General features: G+C 47.6%; 1 protein-coding gene across 4 annotated transcripts in view; it reads left to right on the plus strand.

Annotated features, from left to right (window-relative positions):
- TNRC6A (trinucleotide repeat containing adaptor 6A) overlaps nucleotides 1-16,634 on the plus strand; it is a 66,927-nt gene that overhangs the window by 15,830 nt on the left and 34,463 nt on the right. For 3 of the 4 annotated variants that reach the window (XM_073559296.1, XM_073559295.1, XM_073559293.1), the window contains exons 5-6: nucleotides 12,891-13,181; nucleotides 16,311-16,358. In XM_073559296.1, coding sequence (XP_073415397.1) covers nucleotides 12,891-13,181; nucleotides 16,311-16,358 — 339 coding nt within the window. The remainder of the gene's footprint in view (nucleotides 1-12,890; nucleotides 13,182-16,310; nucleotides 16,359-16,634) is intronic. The other variant, XM_073559294.1, reaches the window with a different exon arrangement.

The following is a 16,634-nucleotide window of genomic DNA, read 5'->3' on the forward strand; positions in this document are numbered from 1 at the left end:
TGATGAATGGAGTCTCACTGTTGTGTGTTTTCTGGTCTCTGACTGTTATTATTCGTTGTTACATCACACTATGAGGTTTACACGGTTTGACTTTCCATGAAAAGCTTTAGCCTGTGGGTAATATTTTGCTGAAGATGACAGATTGGTTTTAGTTGCAATAAATAAGAACTGCAGCCGATTGTGTAATGTGTTATAATATCCAGGAAAGATGTATATCTTTGTACCATGTTAGCCAGTAGATAGAAAAATATTCAGAATGAGTCCTCAGTGGTTGGTACCTTTTAATGGCTAACTGAAAAGATGGTAACACATTGCAAACTTTCGAGACTGCTCAGGTCTCTTCATCAGGCATAGACTAATACAAAATCTGAAGAGTCACATATTTATGCACAATACAGCACAGAAAAAATGCAATAGATGAGACAAGTGACGTGAAGCAGAACTATCATTATGGAGACCCCAATCAGAGGACAATAAAACATCCGGACTCCTTATCTATGAACTGGAGCAATATTTGTTTCTCCCTCTCCCATAATGATAGTTCTCTTTCACGTCACTTGTCTATTGCATTTTTTCTGTGCTGTATTGTGCATAAATGTGAATCTTCAGATTTTGTATTAGTCAATGCCTGATGAGACCTGAGTAGTCTCGAAAGCTTGCAATGTGTTACCATCTTTTCAGTTAGCCATTAAAAGGCATCAACCACTAAGGACTCACAATTCTGAATATTTTTATAATATCCAGTCACTGCGGTAAGAGGCGGCCGAAAACTCACTTTACCCATTCATATAAGATAAATTTAGCAAAATGGCAAATGTTGGAGAATTTTTTTTTTTTTAACTTCCTGACATTCGCCAGAAATCTACCACGTTCCATACACAGCCGGGGCCTGCTTTAGCAGCAGAAATTAAATATCTCATCACTGACTTGCATTTAAGTGGTTAAATAGGGGGGATGCTTTCACTCGCCCACCCATGTCGCCATTACGGGGTGCTGATGGTACAGCCGTGGCAGCAGAACGCCCCTCTGAAACCTGTGGGTAGTTTTCAGAAGAGACCTGTAATTTGTCGCTAGACAATGCTTTGGTATTGCAGTGTATTGTACAAGTGGTCAGACATAAGTAATTTTAGAATGAATAAAGAACTAGAAGATATAGATAGATAGTGATATACACTCACTGGCCACTTTATTAGGTACACCTGTCCAACTGTGTGTTAAGACTTAATTTCTAATCAGCCAATCACATGGCGGCAACTCAGTGCATTTAGGCATGTAGACATGGTCAAGACAATCTCCTGCAGTTCATACCGAGCATCAGTATGGGGAAGAAAGGTGATTTGAGTGCCTTTGAACGTGGCATGATTGTTGGTGCCAGAAGGGCTGGTCTGAGTATTTCAGAAACTGCTGATCTACTGGGATTTTCACGCACAACCATCTCTAGGGTTTACAGAGAATGGTCCGAAAAAGAAAAAAAATCCAGTGAGCGGCAGTTCTGTGGCCGGAAATGCCATGTTGATGCCAGAGGTCAGAGGAGAATGGGCAGACTGGTTCGAGCTGATAGAAAGGCAACAGTGACTCAAATTGCCACCCGTTACAACCAAGGTAGGCAGAAGAGCATCTCTGAACGCACAGTGCGTCGAACTTTGAGGCAGATGGGCTACAGCAGCAGAAGACCACACCGGGTACCACTCCTCTCAGCTAAGAACAGGAAACTGAGGCTACAATTTGCACAAGCTCATCGAAATTGGACAGTAGAAGATTGGAAAAACGTTGCCTGGTCTGATGAGTCTCGATTTCTGCTGCGACATTCGGATGGTAGGGTCAGAATTTGGCGTAAACAACATGAAAGCATGGATCCATCCTGCCTTGTATCAACGGTTCAGGCTGGTGGTGGTGGTGTCATGGTGTGGGGAATTTTTTCTGGGCACTCTTTGGGCCCCTTGGTACCAATTGAGCATCGTTGCAACGCCACAGCCTACCTGAGTATTGTTGCTGACCATGTCCATCCCTTTATGACCACAATATACCCAACATCTGATGGCTACTTTCAGCAGGATAATGCGCCATGTCATAAAGCTCGAATCATCTCAGATTGGTTTCTTGAACATGACAATGAGTTCACTGTACTCAAATGGCCTCCTCAGTCACCAGATCTCAATCCAATAGAGCATCTTTGGGATGTGGTGGAACGGGAGATTCGCATCAGGGATGTGCAGCCGACAAATCTGCGCCAACTGTGTGATGCCATCATGTCAATATGGTCCAAAATCTCTGAGGAATGCTTCCAGCACCTTGTTGAATCTCTGCCACGAAGAATTGAGGCAGTTCTGAAGGCAAAAGGGGGTCCAACCCGTTACTAGCATGGTGTACCTAATAAAGTGGCCAGTGAGTGTGTGTATATATATATATATATATATATATATATATATATATATATATATATACACACACTATATATATCTATTTTAGTTGTGGCCAAAAGTATTGACACCCCTGCAATTCTGTCAGATAATACTCAGTTTCTTCCTGAAAATGATTGCAAACACAAATTCTTTGGTATTATCTTCATTTAATTTGTCTAAAATGAAAAAACACAAAAAGAATTGTCCTAAAGCCAAATTGGATATAATTCCACACCAAACATAAAAAAGAGGGTGGACAAAAGTATTGGCACTGTTCGAAATATCATGTGATGCTTCTCTAATTTGTGTAATTAACAGCACCTGTAACTTACCTGTGGCACCTAACAGGTGTTGGCAATAACTAAATCACACTTGCAGCCAGTTGACATGGATTAAAGTTGACTCAACCTCTGTCCTGTGTCCTTGTGTGTACCACATTGAGCATGGAGAAAAGAAAGAAGACCAAAGAACTGTCTGAGGACTTGAGAAACCAAATTGTGAGGAAGCATGAGCAATCTCAAGGCTACAAGTCCATCTCCAAAGACCTGAATGCTCCTGTGTCTACCGTGCGCAGTGTCATCAAGAAGTTTAAAGCCCATGGCACTGTGGCTAACCTCCCTAGATGTGGACAGAAAAGAAAAATTGACAAGAGATTTCAACGCAAGATTGTGCGGATGTTGGATAAAGATCCAAACAAGTTCAAGCTGCCCTTCAGTCCGAGGGTACAACAGTGTCAACCTGTACTATCCGTCGGCGTCTGAATGAAAAGGGACTGTATGGTAGGAGACCCAGTAAGACCCCACTTCTTACCCCGAGACATAAAAAAGCCTGGCTGGAGTTTGCCAAAACTTACCTGAAAAAGCCTAAAATGTTTTGGAAGAATGTTCTCTGGTCAGATGAGACAAAAGTAGAGCTTTTTGGGCACAGGCATCAACATAGAGTTTACAGGAGAAAAAGAGGCATTCACAGAAAAGAACATGGTCCCTACAGTCAAACATGGCGGAGGTTCCCTGATGTTTTGGGGTTGCTTTGCTGCCTCTGGCACTGGACTGCTTGACCGTGTGCATGGCATTATGAAGTCTGAAGACTACCAACAAATTTTGCAGCATAATGTAGGGCCCAGTGTGAGAAAGCTGGGTCTCCCTCAGAGGTCATGGGTCTTCCAGCAGGACAATGACCCAAAACACACTTCAAAAAGCACTAGAAAATGGTTTGAGAGAAAGCACTGGAGACTTCTAAGGTGGCCAGCAATGAGTCCAGACCTGAATCCCATAGAACACCTGTGGAGAGATCTAACAATGGCAGTTTGGAGAAGGCACCCTTCAAATATCAGGGACCTGGAGCAGTTTGCCAAAGAAGAATGGTCTAAAATTCCAGCAGAGCATTGTAAGAAACTCATTGATGGTTACCGGAAGCGGTTGGTCGCAGTTATTTTGGCTAAAGGTTGTGCAACCAAGTATTAGGCTGAGGGTGCCAATACTTTTGTCTGGCCCATTTTTGGAGTTTTGGGTGAAATGATCAGTGTTTTGCTTTTTGCTTCATTCTCTTTTGTGTTTCTTCATTTAAGACAAATTAAATGAAGATAATACCAAAGAATTTGTGTTTGCAATCATTTTCAGGAAGAAACTGAGTATTATCTGACAGAATTGCAGGGGTGTCAATACATTTGGCCACAACTGTGTGTGTATGTGTGTATATATATGTGTATATATATATATATATATATATATATATATATATATATATATAAAATATATATCCATCAAAAATTGAAAGCAGCGCGCCTTTTGAAAAGTTTGAAGAAAATTTATTCAGCCCATCAGGCTATGTGCCCATTCAGTGCAACGTTTCGGTCCAGAAAGGGTGCGGACCTTTCTCAAGCAGTGCAATGTGACAAATGAGTGCTTTTTTTATAGCACACCAGTTATACGGGTATTTTACAACAATTATGCAATATAAAAAACATGGAGATGAATCTCCAGCATAGTGATATACAATCAAGGAGTGCTCACTTAATATAAAATGCATTACATAAAAACATAATATACACAAAGATATGAATATCATGCGCAAGAGATAATTATCAGCGGCAGCTGATGAATGCACATTTAATGAATATGACTCGCCCTAATGCCATTAGAAACACCAAGCCCCGGCGTCCACGATAGCAAAGTGCGCAGGGCAGGAAATAAGCTGCGGTGTATATCACACTACCGCTCATGCGCATTGTGGTAATCAGCGCCATCTTAGAAGATGGAAAAAATAAACAGACATGCGCGATCTCACTATTCATGCACAGTAACACATCTCATCTATCAGCGCCATTTTAAAAAAGAAAACTATACCCTATTGCAAAAATTGTGTAATTGCATTCATAAAGCGTTCCATCTCTTAAGAAAATTCTCATATAGGGAGTGAATGTTAAGCCACATAAGAGTTTGCTTATAGCAAGGAACATCATTGGTATAAGGAAAAAGTCCTTAGGAAACAGGAACACCTCCCATTGGCTGGGATTGGTAACACACGATAAGTAGGAAGGGTGGTGAACCCTGTAGAGGCACAACACCCAAACCATACAAATCTGGACGATCCCATACAATACCACAAGTTCAAGTCCCCACAGATGGCACATTCACTATATAGATCAAAGACAAGTAGAACGCATGAAACAGCTATAACATATATTATGCATTTCAATTTTATTTATTGCAAAAGTCAATTATAGTTTCCCATTAATTATATCATGAAAAAATACAAAAGGGCCATAGGTGAGTCAAAATTTCATGATAAGCTGCCGCTGTAAAATCTGAAAAATATGAAAAAAGACAAAAAAGGCTATTAATACCTAAAATGTTCCAATACTCTAAAAGATGAAACAAAGAACAATCGCAGTATCATACAAGGCGTATAACAACATCATTATAATGTAATATGTAACTTATAGTCAACATTCATATTGTGCTCCAGTTACACCCAGAGCTGCTGTCACTGTTTTGCTGTTACCTAATGTATTGTACTCCAGTTACACCCAGAGCTGCATTCACTTTTCTGTGGTCACATAATGAGAGAGATATAGAGAGAGATACTAGCTGAACAGCCCAGCGCTGCCCGGGCATAGTAACTAATTGTGGTTAGTTAAAGCAAATTATAATTATCCTCCATCCCATAGTCCCGTGGGATGGAGGGACTATGCCCATATACCCATCACACATCCTCCATCCCATAGTCCCGTGCCCATATACCCATCATACATATCCTCCATCCCATAGTCCCGTGCCCATATACCCATCATACAAATCCGCCATCCCATAGTCGAGTGCCCATATACCCATCATACATATCCTCCATCCCATAGTCCCGTGCCCATATACCTGTCATACATATCCTCCATCCCATAGTCCCATGCCCATATACCCATCATACAAATCCGCCATCCCATAGTCCCGTGCCCATATACCCATCATACAAATCCGCCATCCCAAGCGGCCCCTGAGGCACGCATTTGCAGCCCGCGGTGCACCACATGTCTCATGCTCAGGACCGTGTTTTCCACTAGGCACTTGAGGGCACGTGCCTAGAGCGGGACTCTGCAGGGGGGCGGCACCTGAGCAAGGTGCATACAAGGGGAGATGAGACCAGCCATGCATACAAGGGGGGGGGGATGAGCCCAGCCATGCATTCAAGGGGGGGATGAGCCCAGCCATGCATACAAGGGGGAGGATGAGCCCAGCCATGCATACAAGGGGGAGGATGAGCCCAGCCATGCATACAAGGGGGAGGATGAGCCCAGCCATGCATACAAGGGGGAGGATGAGCCCAGCCATGCATACAAGGGGGAGTATGAGCCCAGCCATGCATACAAGGGGGAGGATGAGCCCAGCCATGCATACAAGGGGGAGGATGAGCCCAGCCATGCATACAAGGGGGAGGATGAGCCCAGCCATGCATACAAGGGGGAGGATGAGCCCAGCCATGCATACAAGGGGGAGGATGAGCCCAGCCATGCATACAAGGGGGAGGATGAGCCCAGCCATGCATACAAGGGGGAGGATGAGCCCAGCCATGCATACAAGGGGGAGGATGAGCCCAGCCATGCATGCAAGGGGGAGGAATGAGCCCGGCCATGCATGCAAGGGGGAGGAATGAGCCCGGCCATGCATGCAAGGGGGAGGAATGAGCCCGGCCATGCATGCAAGGGGGAGGAATGAGCCCGGCCATGCATACAAGGGGGAGGAATGAGCCCGGCCATGCATACAAGGGGGAGGAATGAGCCCGGCCATGCATACAAGGGGGAGGAATGAGCCCGGCCATGCATACAAGGGGGAGGAATGAGCCCGGCCATGCATACAAGGGGGAGGAATGAGCCCGGCCATGCATACAAGGGGGAGGAATGAGCCCGGCCATGCATACAAGGGGGAGGAATGAGCCCGGCCATGCATACAAGGGGGAGGAATGAGCCCGGCCATGCATACAAGGGGGAGGAATGAGCCCGGCCATGCATACAAGGGGGAGGAATGAGCCCGGCCATGCATACAAGGGGGAGGAATGAGCCCGGCCATGCATACAAGGGGGAGGAATGAGCCCGGCCATGCATACAAGGGGGAGGAATGAGCCCGGCCATGCATACAAGGGGGAGGAATGAGCCCGGCCATGCATACAAGGGGGAGGAATGAGCCCGGCCATGCATACAAGGGGGAGGAATGAGCCCGGCCATGCATACAAGGGGGAGGAATGAGCCCGGCCATGCATACAAGGGGGAGGAATGAGCCCGGCCATGCATACAAGGGGGAGGAATGAGCCCGGCCATGCATACAAGGGGGAGGAATGAGCCCGGCCATGCATACAAGGGGGAGGAATGAGCCCGGCCATGCATACAAGGGGGAGGAATGAGCCCGGCCATGCATACAAGGGGGAGGAATGAGCCCGGCCATGCATACAAGGGGGAGGAATGAGCCCGGCCATGCATACAAGGGGGAGGAATGAGCCCGGCCATGCATACAAGGGGGAGGAATGAGCCCGGCCATGCATACAAGGGGGAGGAATGAGCCCGGCCATGCATACAAGGGGGAGGAATGAGCCCGGCCATGCATACAAGGGGGAGGAATGAGCCCGGCCATGCATACAAGGGGGAGGAATGAGCCCGGCCATGCATACAAGGGGGAGGAATGAGCCCGGCCATGCATACAAGGGGGAGGAATGAGCCCGGCCATGCATACAAGGGGGAGGAATGAGCCCGGCCATGCATACAAGGGGGAGGAATGAGCCCGGCCATGCATACAAGGGGGAGGAATGAGCCCGGCCATGCATACAAGGGGGAGGAATGAGCCCGGCCATGCATACAAGGGGGAGGAATGAGCCCGGCCATGCATACAAGGGGGAGGAATGAGCCCGGCCATGCATACAAGGGGGAGGAATGAGCCCGGCCATGCATACAAGGGGGAGGAATGAGCCCGGCCATGCATACAAGGGGGAGGAATGAGCCCGGCCATGCATACAAGGGGGAGGAATGAGCCCGGCCATGCATACAAGGGGGAGGAATGAGCCCGGCCATGCATACAAGGGGGAGGAATGAGCCCGGCCATGCATACAAGGGGGAGGAATGAGCCCGGCCATGCATACAAGGGGGAGGAATGAGCCCGGCCATGCATACAAGGGGGAGGAATGAGCCCGGCCATGCATACAAGGGGGAGGAATGAGCCCGGCCATGCATACAAGGGGGGGGGGGGAATGAGCCCGGCCATGCATACAAGGGGGGGGGGGGAATGAGCCCGGCCATGCATACAAGGGGGGGGGGGGAATGAGCCCGGCCATGCATACAAGGGGGGGGGGGGAATGAGCCCGGCCATGCATACAAGGGGGGGGGGGGGAATGAGCCCGGCCATGCATACAAGGGGGGGGGGGGGAATGAGCCCGGCCATGCATACAAGGGGGGGGGGGGGAATGAGCCCGGCCATGCATACAAGGGGGGGGGGGGAATGAGCCCGGCCATGCATACAAGGGGGGGGGGGGAATGAGCCCGGCCATGCATACAAGGGGGGGGGGGGAATGAGCCCGGCCATGCATACAAGGGGGGGGGGGAATGAGCCCGGCCATGCATTAAATTTCTTTCTTTTTTTTTTTTTTGTGTGGCCCATTTACGCTGCTGAGTTTGAGACCCCTGCCTTATATGCACACTCTGCATTGGCGAGCTCTCGTGTTTTCCATAGGGAGAGGAGGGTAAGATGCTACCAGACAAACCTGATCCTCGGGCAGCATGTATGAGATCCAGGCATGTTTATCTCTTGAGACATGGTGTTTCAGAGACAAAAAATACTCTTATTTGCCCCGTTTGCTTTTGAGCGAAAATCGTAACACCTAGGGACATAAGATGGTCAGCCCTCCCCACCAAAATTATGGGTTTAGACGGAATTGGACATATATTGAAGGGCATCTGACAGTAGGACCAACCCTCCTAAGCCGTCTAGAAGAGCTAAATAAAATGACACCTTGATATCTGTGGTCCGATATCTTATTTAAAAGAAATCCACATTTTTCTTAGATTTTAAAAGCTCATTTAGAAATCATGAAAGGGGACATAGATCTCCCCCAGGGTCTGCCTCTAAAGCACGTTTTAGATGAAGGGGGGCTTGTAGATCAGACGATCAGTCATTACGCGCTCAGCAGGACTGAGGGTGCACATGAATTGAGGTAATTAGGAGAGAAGGTGGTCGGCCATTTATTGACTTCAGGAGTATAGGTGGCTGTACAGCTCCCCTCTCCTCCTCCGTGCCTCCATGCACACGAACGCTTGGCTCGGCATGTGCTCTGATTTGGGAGATGCCTCGCGTTGGTCACCTTTTGAGGGGATTTGTGTATCCCGAAAATAAAGTGTCTGGCTTTATATGTCGGGGCAGATTCGGGTGGCCCCATCCACACCAGATGGTCGGCCAGCTTCTCTTCCTGCTTCTGATATCCCTTTCCTTGTGTATGGAGACTATACGGCCTTCGTAGGAGCATCCATTTTCGCTGCTGCTCTTGGCCAATGTCTTGCATTCTTCAGATTGGGAGAGATGGTGATTGTTTTTTTTTTTTGCTGGCCATGTTACTGGTGCAGGTAAATGTAATACAGGACGTTGCTGCAGGATGTATGTTGTCACTTTTATATCTTTCTCATGGATATCTGATTGCCGTTTACTATGGAGATGCTAAGTCACGAAAGCTGTACGATCCGATGCCACCGTATCCGCGTTCACTGTTCTCATGTGCTGGGATTAATATTGACCACGAGAACTCAGAAAAGCTCAATACACACCAGGGCGATCTATCCTGCCACTTTCTATCTCAAACTACCATCTCAATAGTGCGTGTAACTATCTGGACTGGAAAGTAGAGTTGGCACGTTTTGGTGCACGTAGAAGTCTAATATGTCCAGGAACTATCTAGGTTGGATGGAAAGTTGGAGTATGACGCTTGACGCTCTTTGAGTGGGAAGTTCCTCTCCATCAGCATTCTGCCAGCACTATCGGAGCTGTAACTTCCTCTTTTTTCTTTTCTTTTTGTGTCTGTTTTCCAGGGTGCATTGTACCTGCTGCCATTGTCATTGACTTACTTGCTGCCAACCTGTTTTAGGCTGGTCTGCAGTTTGGCAGACAGGAGAGCAGGAGCAGAGACAAAGACTTGCCCCCACTTCCTGTAGAGACGGGACCCCCCCCCACATAAATATGGAGCCACGTCCCATTTCGGTTAGAGACAGATGGGAAGCCCCCACCCGGTTTTTAGCAGAGGCAGACTGGGAGCACTGCACTCAGGATTGTGGCCTTTTGTGAAATCCAGAACGGTAGTAATACAGTTAATCGCTCGTCCATTGCGGAGCTGCTGGTTAGTTGTTTTCTGGCCCCTGGTGGCATTTTCTGAGCAGTCAGAGGCTTATTGATGTCGCCCATAGCGTCGCCAGCCGCTCTCTCCTCTGGTGGCCACGGGGTTAAAGTCTCTGCGGGAATTCGGTATAATGACATCCCTGGCAATGGCCGCCTGTCGCCGGCCTCCGCAGTCCTGGCCTCAGTGAGTTAATCGCTTGGCGTCCACTGAAGATGTTTTCCTGAGCGGATCGCGGTGACCAAAGCTGCAGACTTTTTTTTTTTTTTTTCTCTTTTGCGATGAAATTTCCAGCGCAGCACATTACGTGTGTCGCCTCTACAGCCAGGCGTCGTCCGTGCTCTCCCCTACCCCAGCATTCCTGAACTGTCAAGCCCCTTTATTTTGGAGGTGCGCGGCCAGAGTCGCCCGCAGTTTGGCCCCCCTCCCGCGTCTTCCCGATCGAGCTGTTTTCCCCAGCAGTGTTAGTGCTCAGACAGCTGCCGTTATTCACTAGAAGGGAGGGAGACTGTGTCCGAACGGGCCCCTCCGTCAGGAGGAGTTGGCAAACAGGGCTTTCACAGGAGTAAAATGACACCATGCTTCTCCTCCATTTTCTCATGAAATCTGCAGAGTGGGAAAGCAACAGGAGTTGGAAGCGTCTTTCCTTGGATCCCGCTCTGTAATTAGTGGCTTCCTCTTTGGATTTCCGTCAGGTTGGTGTCTGCATTGTTTTGCTTTTTTTCCCTTTTTAGTTTTTGTTTTGCCTTGTTCTCCTACCAATGTGATCTGGTGTAAAATGCCGTCCACGAAGCAAAGACTCCAAAACGAGGGACGCGCCAGCGATGTGCGTCGTAGGCGGGCGCTGCCTTCATCTCTATAGGCGCGATAAGGGGGTAGTTGGCAAGTGTCTTCCTATGGAAGCATGCCGCTGTAATTCTCCGTACGCTACTTTTTCCCTTTTCATCGCCATAAGGTGTCGCTTTCCAGACACGGGAAGCACCGCAGGGATCACTACATTTTGCTCGTGTTGTAGATCTGTCCCCCGCGTTGAGCAGATTTTGTTTTTTTTTTGCAGGGTAATGAGGTTTGCATGCAGATCGGTCCTGACAGGAGGGAGGGATGCCGCGCTGCTTCCTCACATAACTTTATGCTTGGTGCGTGCCTGTCCACTGACTCATAATCTGCTGGAAATGGAGACTCGGCTTTGCTGCAAGTCAGTCAGCCCCTTTTATAAAAGTTATCCTGCAGCCCGTCACATGGGACAAAACTACAACTCCCAGCAGGGTCCCCGTCACAGCCACCGCTTACAGATTACTGGGAGTTGTAGTTTGTAGTACTGAAACACCTGCGTTCAGTTTGCCCTTGGATTAACATGGTGACATGGGAACACGGGCAGCTCCTCGTACGTTCGTCTCGCTTGCATTCCACTGTGCTGGTGAGCGAAGATTTTGCCTGGTTTGTTGCCAGATTTACTGGGCGTAGACTCAGGAGATAAAGTAATCGGCGTAAAGCAGGAGGGACCGAGTGTCCGCTCTGGATGCAAGCGGCAGCATCGTCATCTGATCAGATCGCGTCTGACAGCCAGATAGACGTGTCCACAATGCGGAGGCCTCCGATTAATGGCGTATAAGGGCGTCCGATGCCCACGGTAGTGTAAATTACGTTTTCTTGCGTTTCTGATGACGGACTGTCACTATAACCACTTTCCTGACACTTTATTCTCTGCACAGCAGAGGTGACTGGGGTGAGTCTGATTAGCGCCATAGAGAAGCAATGGCTTTCTGGCCACACTGGATTTGTGGCCATCTCTGCCCTGCGAGGACAGTTCTTTGTGTCTGGGCGGCTCATCTATACCCACGCTGTATTCGGCCCCCTTTCTGCTGCTGTATTCTCTAGAATTCATACAATGAACACCGGCCTTTTACAGACACGAAGGCTAAAGTAGGCCGATCTATTAAACAGTTTATGATTAAATGTCACATGCAATGGGGGGGGATGTTATCGATGTGTCTGTAATGGTTCAGTTCACACTGACGTACATTTGTAAACCTTTGCAAAGATACGAGTTCCCTACTCCAATATTATAAAAAAGTTCTGCATTCTTTTTCCCAACTCTATTGCATGGCATCGTCTGCTGCTGTATGACATCCATCTTTATTGCACACCCAATAATCAGAAGTCAGATCATCAGGAAAACCGGTTCAGGTGGTGCAATATTCATGGGATTGAGCAAAATAATACATGGGGAAATTTACATGTATTAAAGGGAGTGATCTGGCTGCGCTGTGCTTTACATACGTTCCCCAGGTCCAGGTTTGTCGCTGCTTCCAAAGATTTCATTTGCAGTGCCAACGTCGCATCAATAGCGCTGCAGACAATCTGTGATCTCAATGGCTTGTGCAATCAACTCACTGGCTGCAGCATTGCCGATAATAACATACAGCAGTAGCGGGGATTGCAGTGATGTGCCGGGGGAGGGTGAGTAAAGCGCAATAATTTTTTTTTTTTTTTTTTTTTAAAAAGCAACTTGCAGCCGAAGAATAGGTGCTTTCCGAAACCCCTTTAAGGCCTGGTTGGTTCGTTCGGTGGTATTCATGTATTGCATTTACACCGTATAGTGACTAATTCTTGTCCCTTCTTTTCCCCGTGCAGTGCCAGAACAAATACTAAGCCAGCCTCAGCCTGTCAATGGGAACAGTGGCATTTCCACCGTAACCAGCATTCAGAATAATGCCAACCAGCCCACAGCAGTCAGTCCGCAGCAACTGGTGTCACGTTATCCTGCCCGTGAAGTACCACCGCGATTTCGGCACCAGGAACAGAAGTCTCTTGTGAAGCGTGGGCAACATATTCCTTGCATCGCAGCCAGTCTGGGCTTAGCCACTAAAGTATTAAACCAAGAGTCACCGAGCGAGGAGCACACATCAGACGGAAATCAGACAGGTAACGCAGCGCGTAGAAAAGTTTTGGAGTTGGAATTTTACAGCAGCTGGAAAATGTCTATGAACATGCATGTTTTAGGGTTCTCTTTATGGCTTCACTACAGGAGGTTTGCAGTGGATATGGGAACGTACCCAAGTTTGCGCATCCCCCTGTTTTATTACAAGGTTATAGCGATGAGCTGGTAAGCCCATCCATTTACTATGATGTTACGACAAGTAATGTACTGAGGCTTATAGGAACATATCAATAATGTATAGGCTCCGTGCTTGGTATATGTGTGTAGTGCCCGGAAGCTGAAATATACCGCATCTCGTCTCCTGGAAATGCTTTTTACCTGAGTGGATAAGGTTGGATGCCGGCGGTTTGGGAAAGTGACTGCCGTCTGTTCGGTGCATTAAAGAAGGTTGCCATGTTATCTTTATCTGTTGCTTTCTTGATTGCATTTACAAAGTAATTAGTTTTCATTCTCTTGGGGTCAGATATGCGCCCTGCTTGTCAAGCTGTAATGGTTAAGGCTGCCATATACATTAAAGGTGTAAATACATTAACATTTATCTACCAGGTAGATGATTAATTTAGGATAGATGGGTTATCTGGCTGTTGAGACCCCCATCAAATCCATGAATGGGGGGCACTGGGAGAATGAAGAGGTAGTAAACGTGTGCAACCACCACTTCTTCAGACAGTGAATAGATATGGTCTCGCATGCTCACCACCATCTCATTCTCACCGTAATTCGGGACCCCCACTTTTTCGATTGTTGGGGCTTGAAGGGAACCTGTCACCCCCCCCCCCCAGTAAAAGAGCCGCCTTGTGCAGCACTAATGCTGCATTCTTCAAAGGTGGCTCTTTTATTTGGCGTCCCTTCCACCGCATAAATAAGCGTTTTTAAAATTTGTCTGACATACCAGAGGTTTGACCGGGGGGGGCAGGTCTTTCCCCCTCGGACACAGACTCCTCACATCCATCAGTCATTTCCTCCTTTTTGAATTTGGCGCCTCCTCCTCAGCGTTCATTTCAATTCCTTGGGCCAGCGCTGTAATATCTTTTCTTGGGCATGCGCAGTTAGTGCTGCCCGTCCTCTGGCATCACATGATGTCTGAGCTATCACACCTGCGTGGGCGCGTGGTCAGAGATCCTGCCCCGCAGTCTCTTCTGATTTATTCACACTGCGGGGCTGGGAATCTTGGGCATGCGCAGTAGCTCTCTGCGGCTCTCCCTCAAATCCCTCCGCCTCTTTCCTACTGTACAGTGTCATAGGAGGAATAGTCAGCTCATCCCTAATTGACGATTCCTCCTATGACGCTGCACAGTAGGAAAGAGGCGGAGGGATTTGAGGGAGAGCCGCACAGAACTACTGCGCATGCCCAAGATTCCCAGCCCTGCAGTGTGAATAAATCAGAAGAGACTGTGGGGCAGGTCCACGCAGGTGTGATAGCTCAGACATCATGTGATGTCAGAGGATGGGCAGCGCTAACTGCGCATGCCCAAGAAAAGATATTACAGCGCAGGCCCAAGGAATTGAAATGAACGCTGAGGAGGCGGCGCCGCCGCCAAATTCAAAAGGAGGAAATGACTGATGGATGTGAGGCGTCGGTGTCCGAGGGGGAAAGACCTGCCCCCCCGGTCAAACTTCTGGTACGTCAGACAAATTTTAAAAACGCTTATTTATGCGGTGAAAGGGACGCCAAATAAGAGCCACCTTGACAGAATGCAGCATTAGTGCTGCACAAGGTGGCTCTTTTACTTAAAAACGCCTTGGGGGGGTGACAGGTTCCCTTTAAAGTAAAAATATATTTATATATTTTTTTTTTTTTCTTGTTTGTTTAGGTGCTATCTTGGTTATGGTACCATCCCTTTTAAAGAGACTGCATCACCAGGTTTTTTGAGAGTAGCATGATGTAGGATCAGAGAGCCTGATTCCAGCAATGTATCATTTACTGGGCTGCTTTGTAAAGTTTTGTTAAAATGCCTGTTTTCTCTGCTGTAAATGTAGCCGTGCTCAAATGCTGATCCCAGTATAACCCCTCCCACACCACTGATTGGTAGGAATCTGCCAATCAGTAGAGGAGGCGGGACAACACAGATCAGTCTGACTGGTCTAGTCCTCTAGTGATGATGATCTGCTGATAAAACACTGATTGTATTAAAACTACAACAAACAGACTAATAAAGTGACACATCACTGGAATCAGACTTTCTCCATATTGTGCTGCTCTCATGGCAAAAACCTGCTCCATTTAATATCAGCAGAACTTCACAAGAATCGAATATGTTGTGGGGGTGAGGGTCTCCCGATTTCTTTCTCTTCAGCCAGATGCCCAAATTATGAGACAATCTTTTTTTTTTTTTTTTTTTTTTCTTCCAGTTTCTGGTTTGAGGTGTCTGACAGTAGTTTACTCCCCTCTCCCCATTGGGAACACATGTTTGCTCAGCAGCGGCCGCAATCTAAGGTGTATGGGCGCCTGTAGATCTTAGGCTGTGTGCACACGCTGCGGAAAAGGTGCGGATTCATCCGCGCGGATTTTGTACAATCCGCAGGTGAAACCGCAGGTCAAAAGACCTGCGGTTTTACCTGCGGATTGCTCTGCGGTTTTGCCCTGCGGTTTTTCATCTCCTCAATGGAGGAGATGGCAAACCGCAGGAGAATCCGCAGAAAGAATTGACATGTCAATTCTTTCTGCGGATTGAAAACCGCAGATAATCCGCGCGGAAAATTCCGCACCGTCTGCACTGCGGTTTTTGATTCCCATAGGGAATCATTGTACTGTACACCGCAGCAGAAACTGCTGCGGGTCCGCAGCGGCCAAAACCACTGCGGAACCGCAGCAAAATCCGCAGCGTGTGCACACACCCTTAGCGTTTGAGTAAAGTGCAGTGCACGATTGCAGTGGTCATACACTCAGGCTTGGTGGGCAGGTAAGTGGGTGTACGGCGCTCAGTATCCCTCCGACCTCCCTGGCAAAGTAAATGTCTTTACCGCTGATGTTTGGTAGGCGACTCGGTAATCGTATCGGCCGCTGCTGTCATGTAATCCAGCGTTCACTATCTTACAGCATCAGGAGTGACAGTCGTAGCATCGGCCGGACACAAATAATGTTTTGTTCTTCATTTCTTGCTTTCCCATAGGCATGCCTCCCATTCGGGATTTGGTCAGCCACTCCCCTAATCAGCTAGGTGAATTTTTATTTTTTTCAAGCCTGATTTTTTTTTTTTTTTTTTTTATTCCTTTCCTTTTAATGATACGCTTTCCTGCTTGTGGTTAATTTGCTGCTTGGCTGATTGCCGTCCTGCTAAACTGCTTGCATGGCTCTGTATGCATTATGCAAAATAGCATTGGGTTGCACAAATATATATATATATATATATATATATATATATATATATATATATATTCACCTCTATATCTTTATATGACAGAGGTGACGTTCTAAAAATAATTACTTTCCAGGG

Source organism: Dendrobates tinctorius, unplaced genomic scaffold, assembly GCF_039654945.1.
Source record: "Dendrobates tinctorius isolate UK_male_01 unplaced genomic scaffold, ASM3965494v1 ptg000267l, whole genome shotgun sequence".
Classification (NCBI taxonomy): domain Eukaryota; kingdom Metazoa; phylum Chordata; class Amphibia; order Anura; family Dendrobatidae; genus Dendrobates; species Dendrobates tinctorius.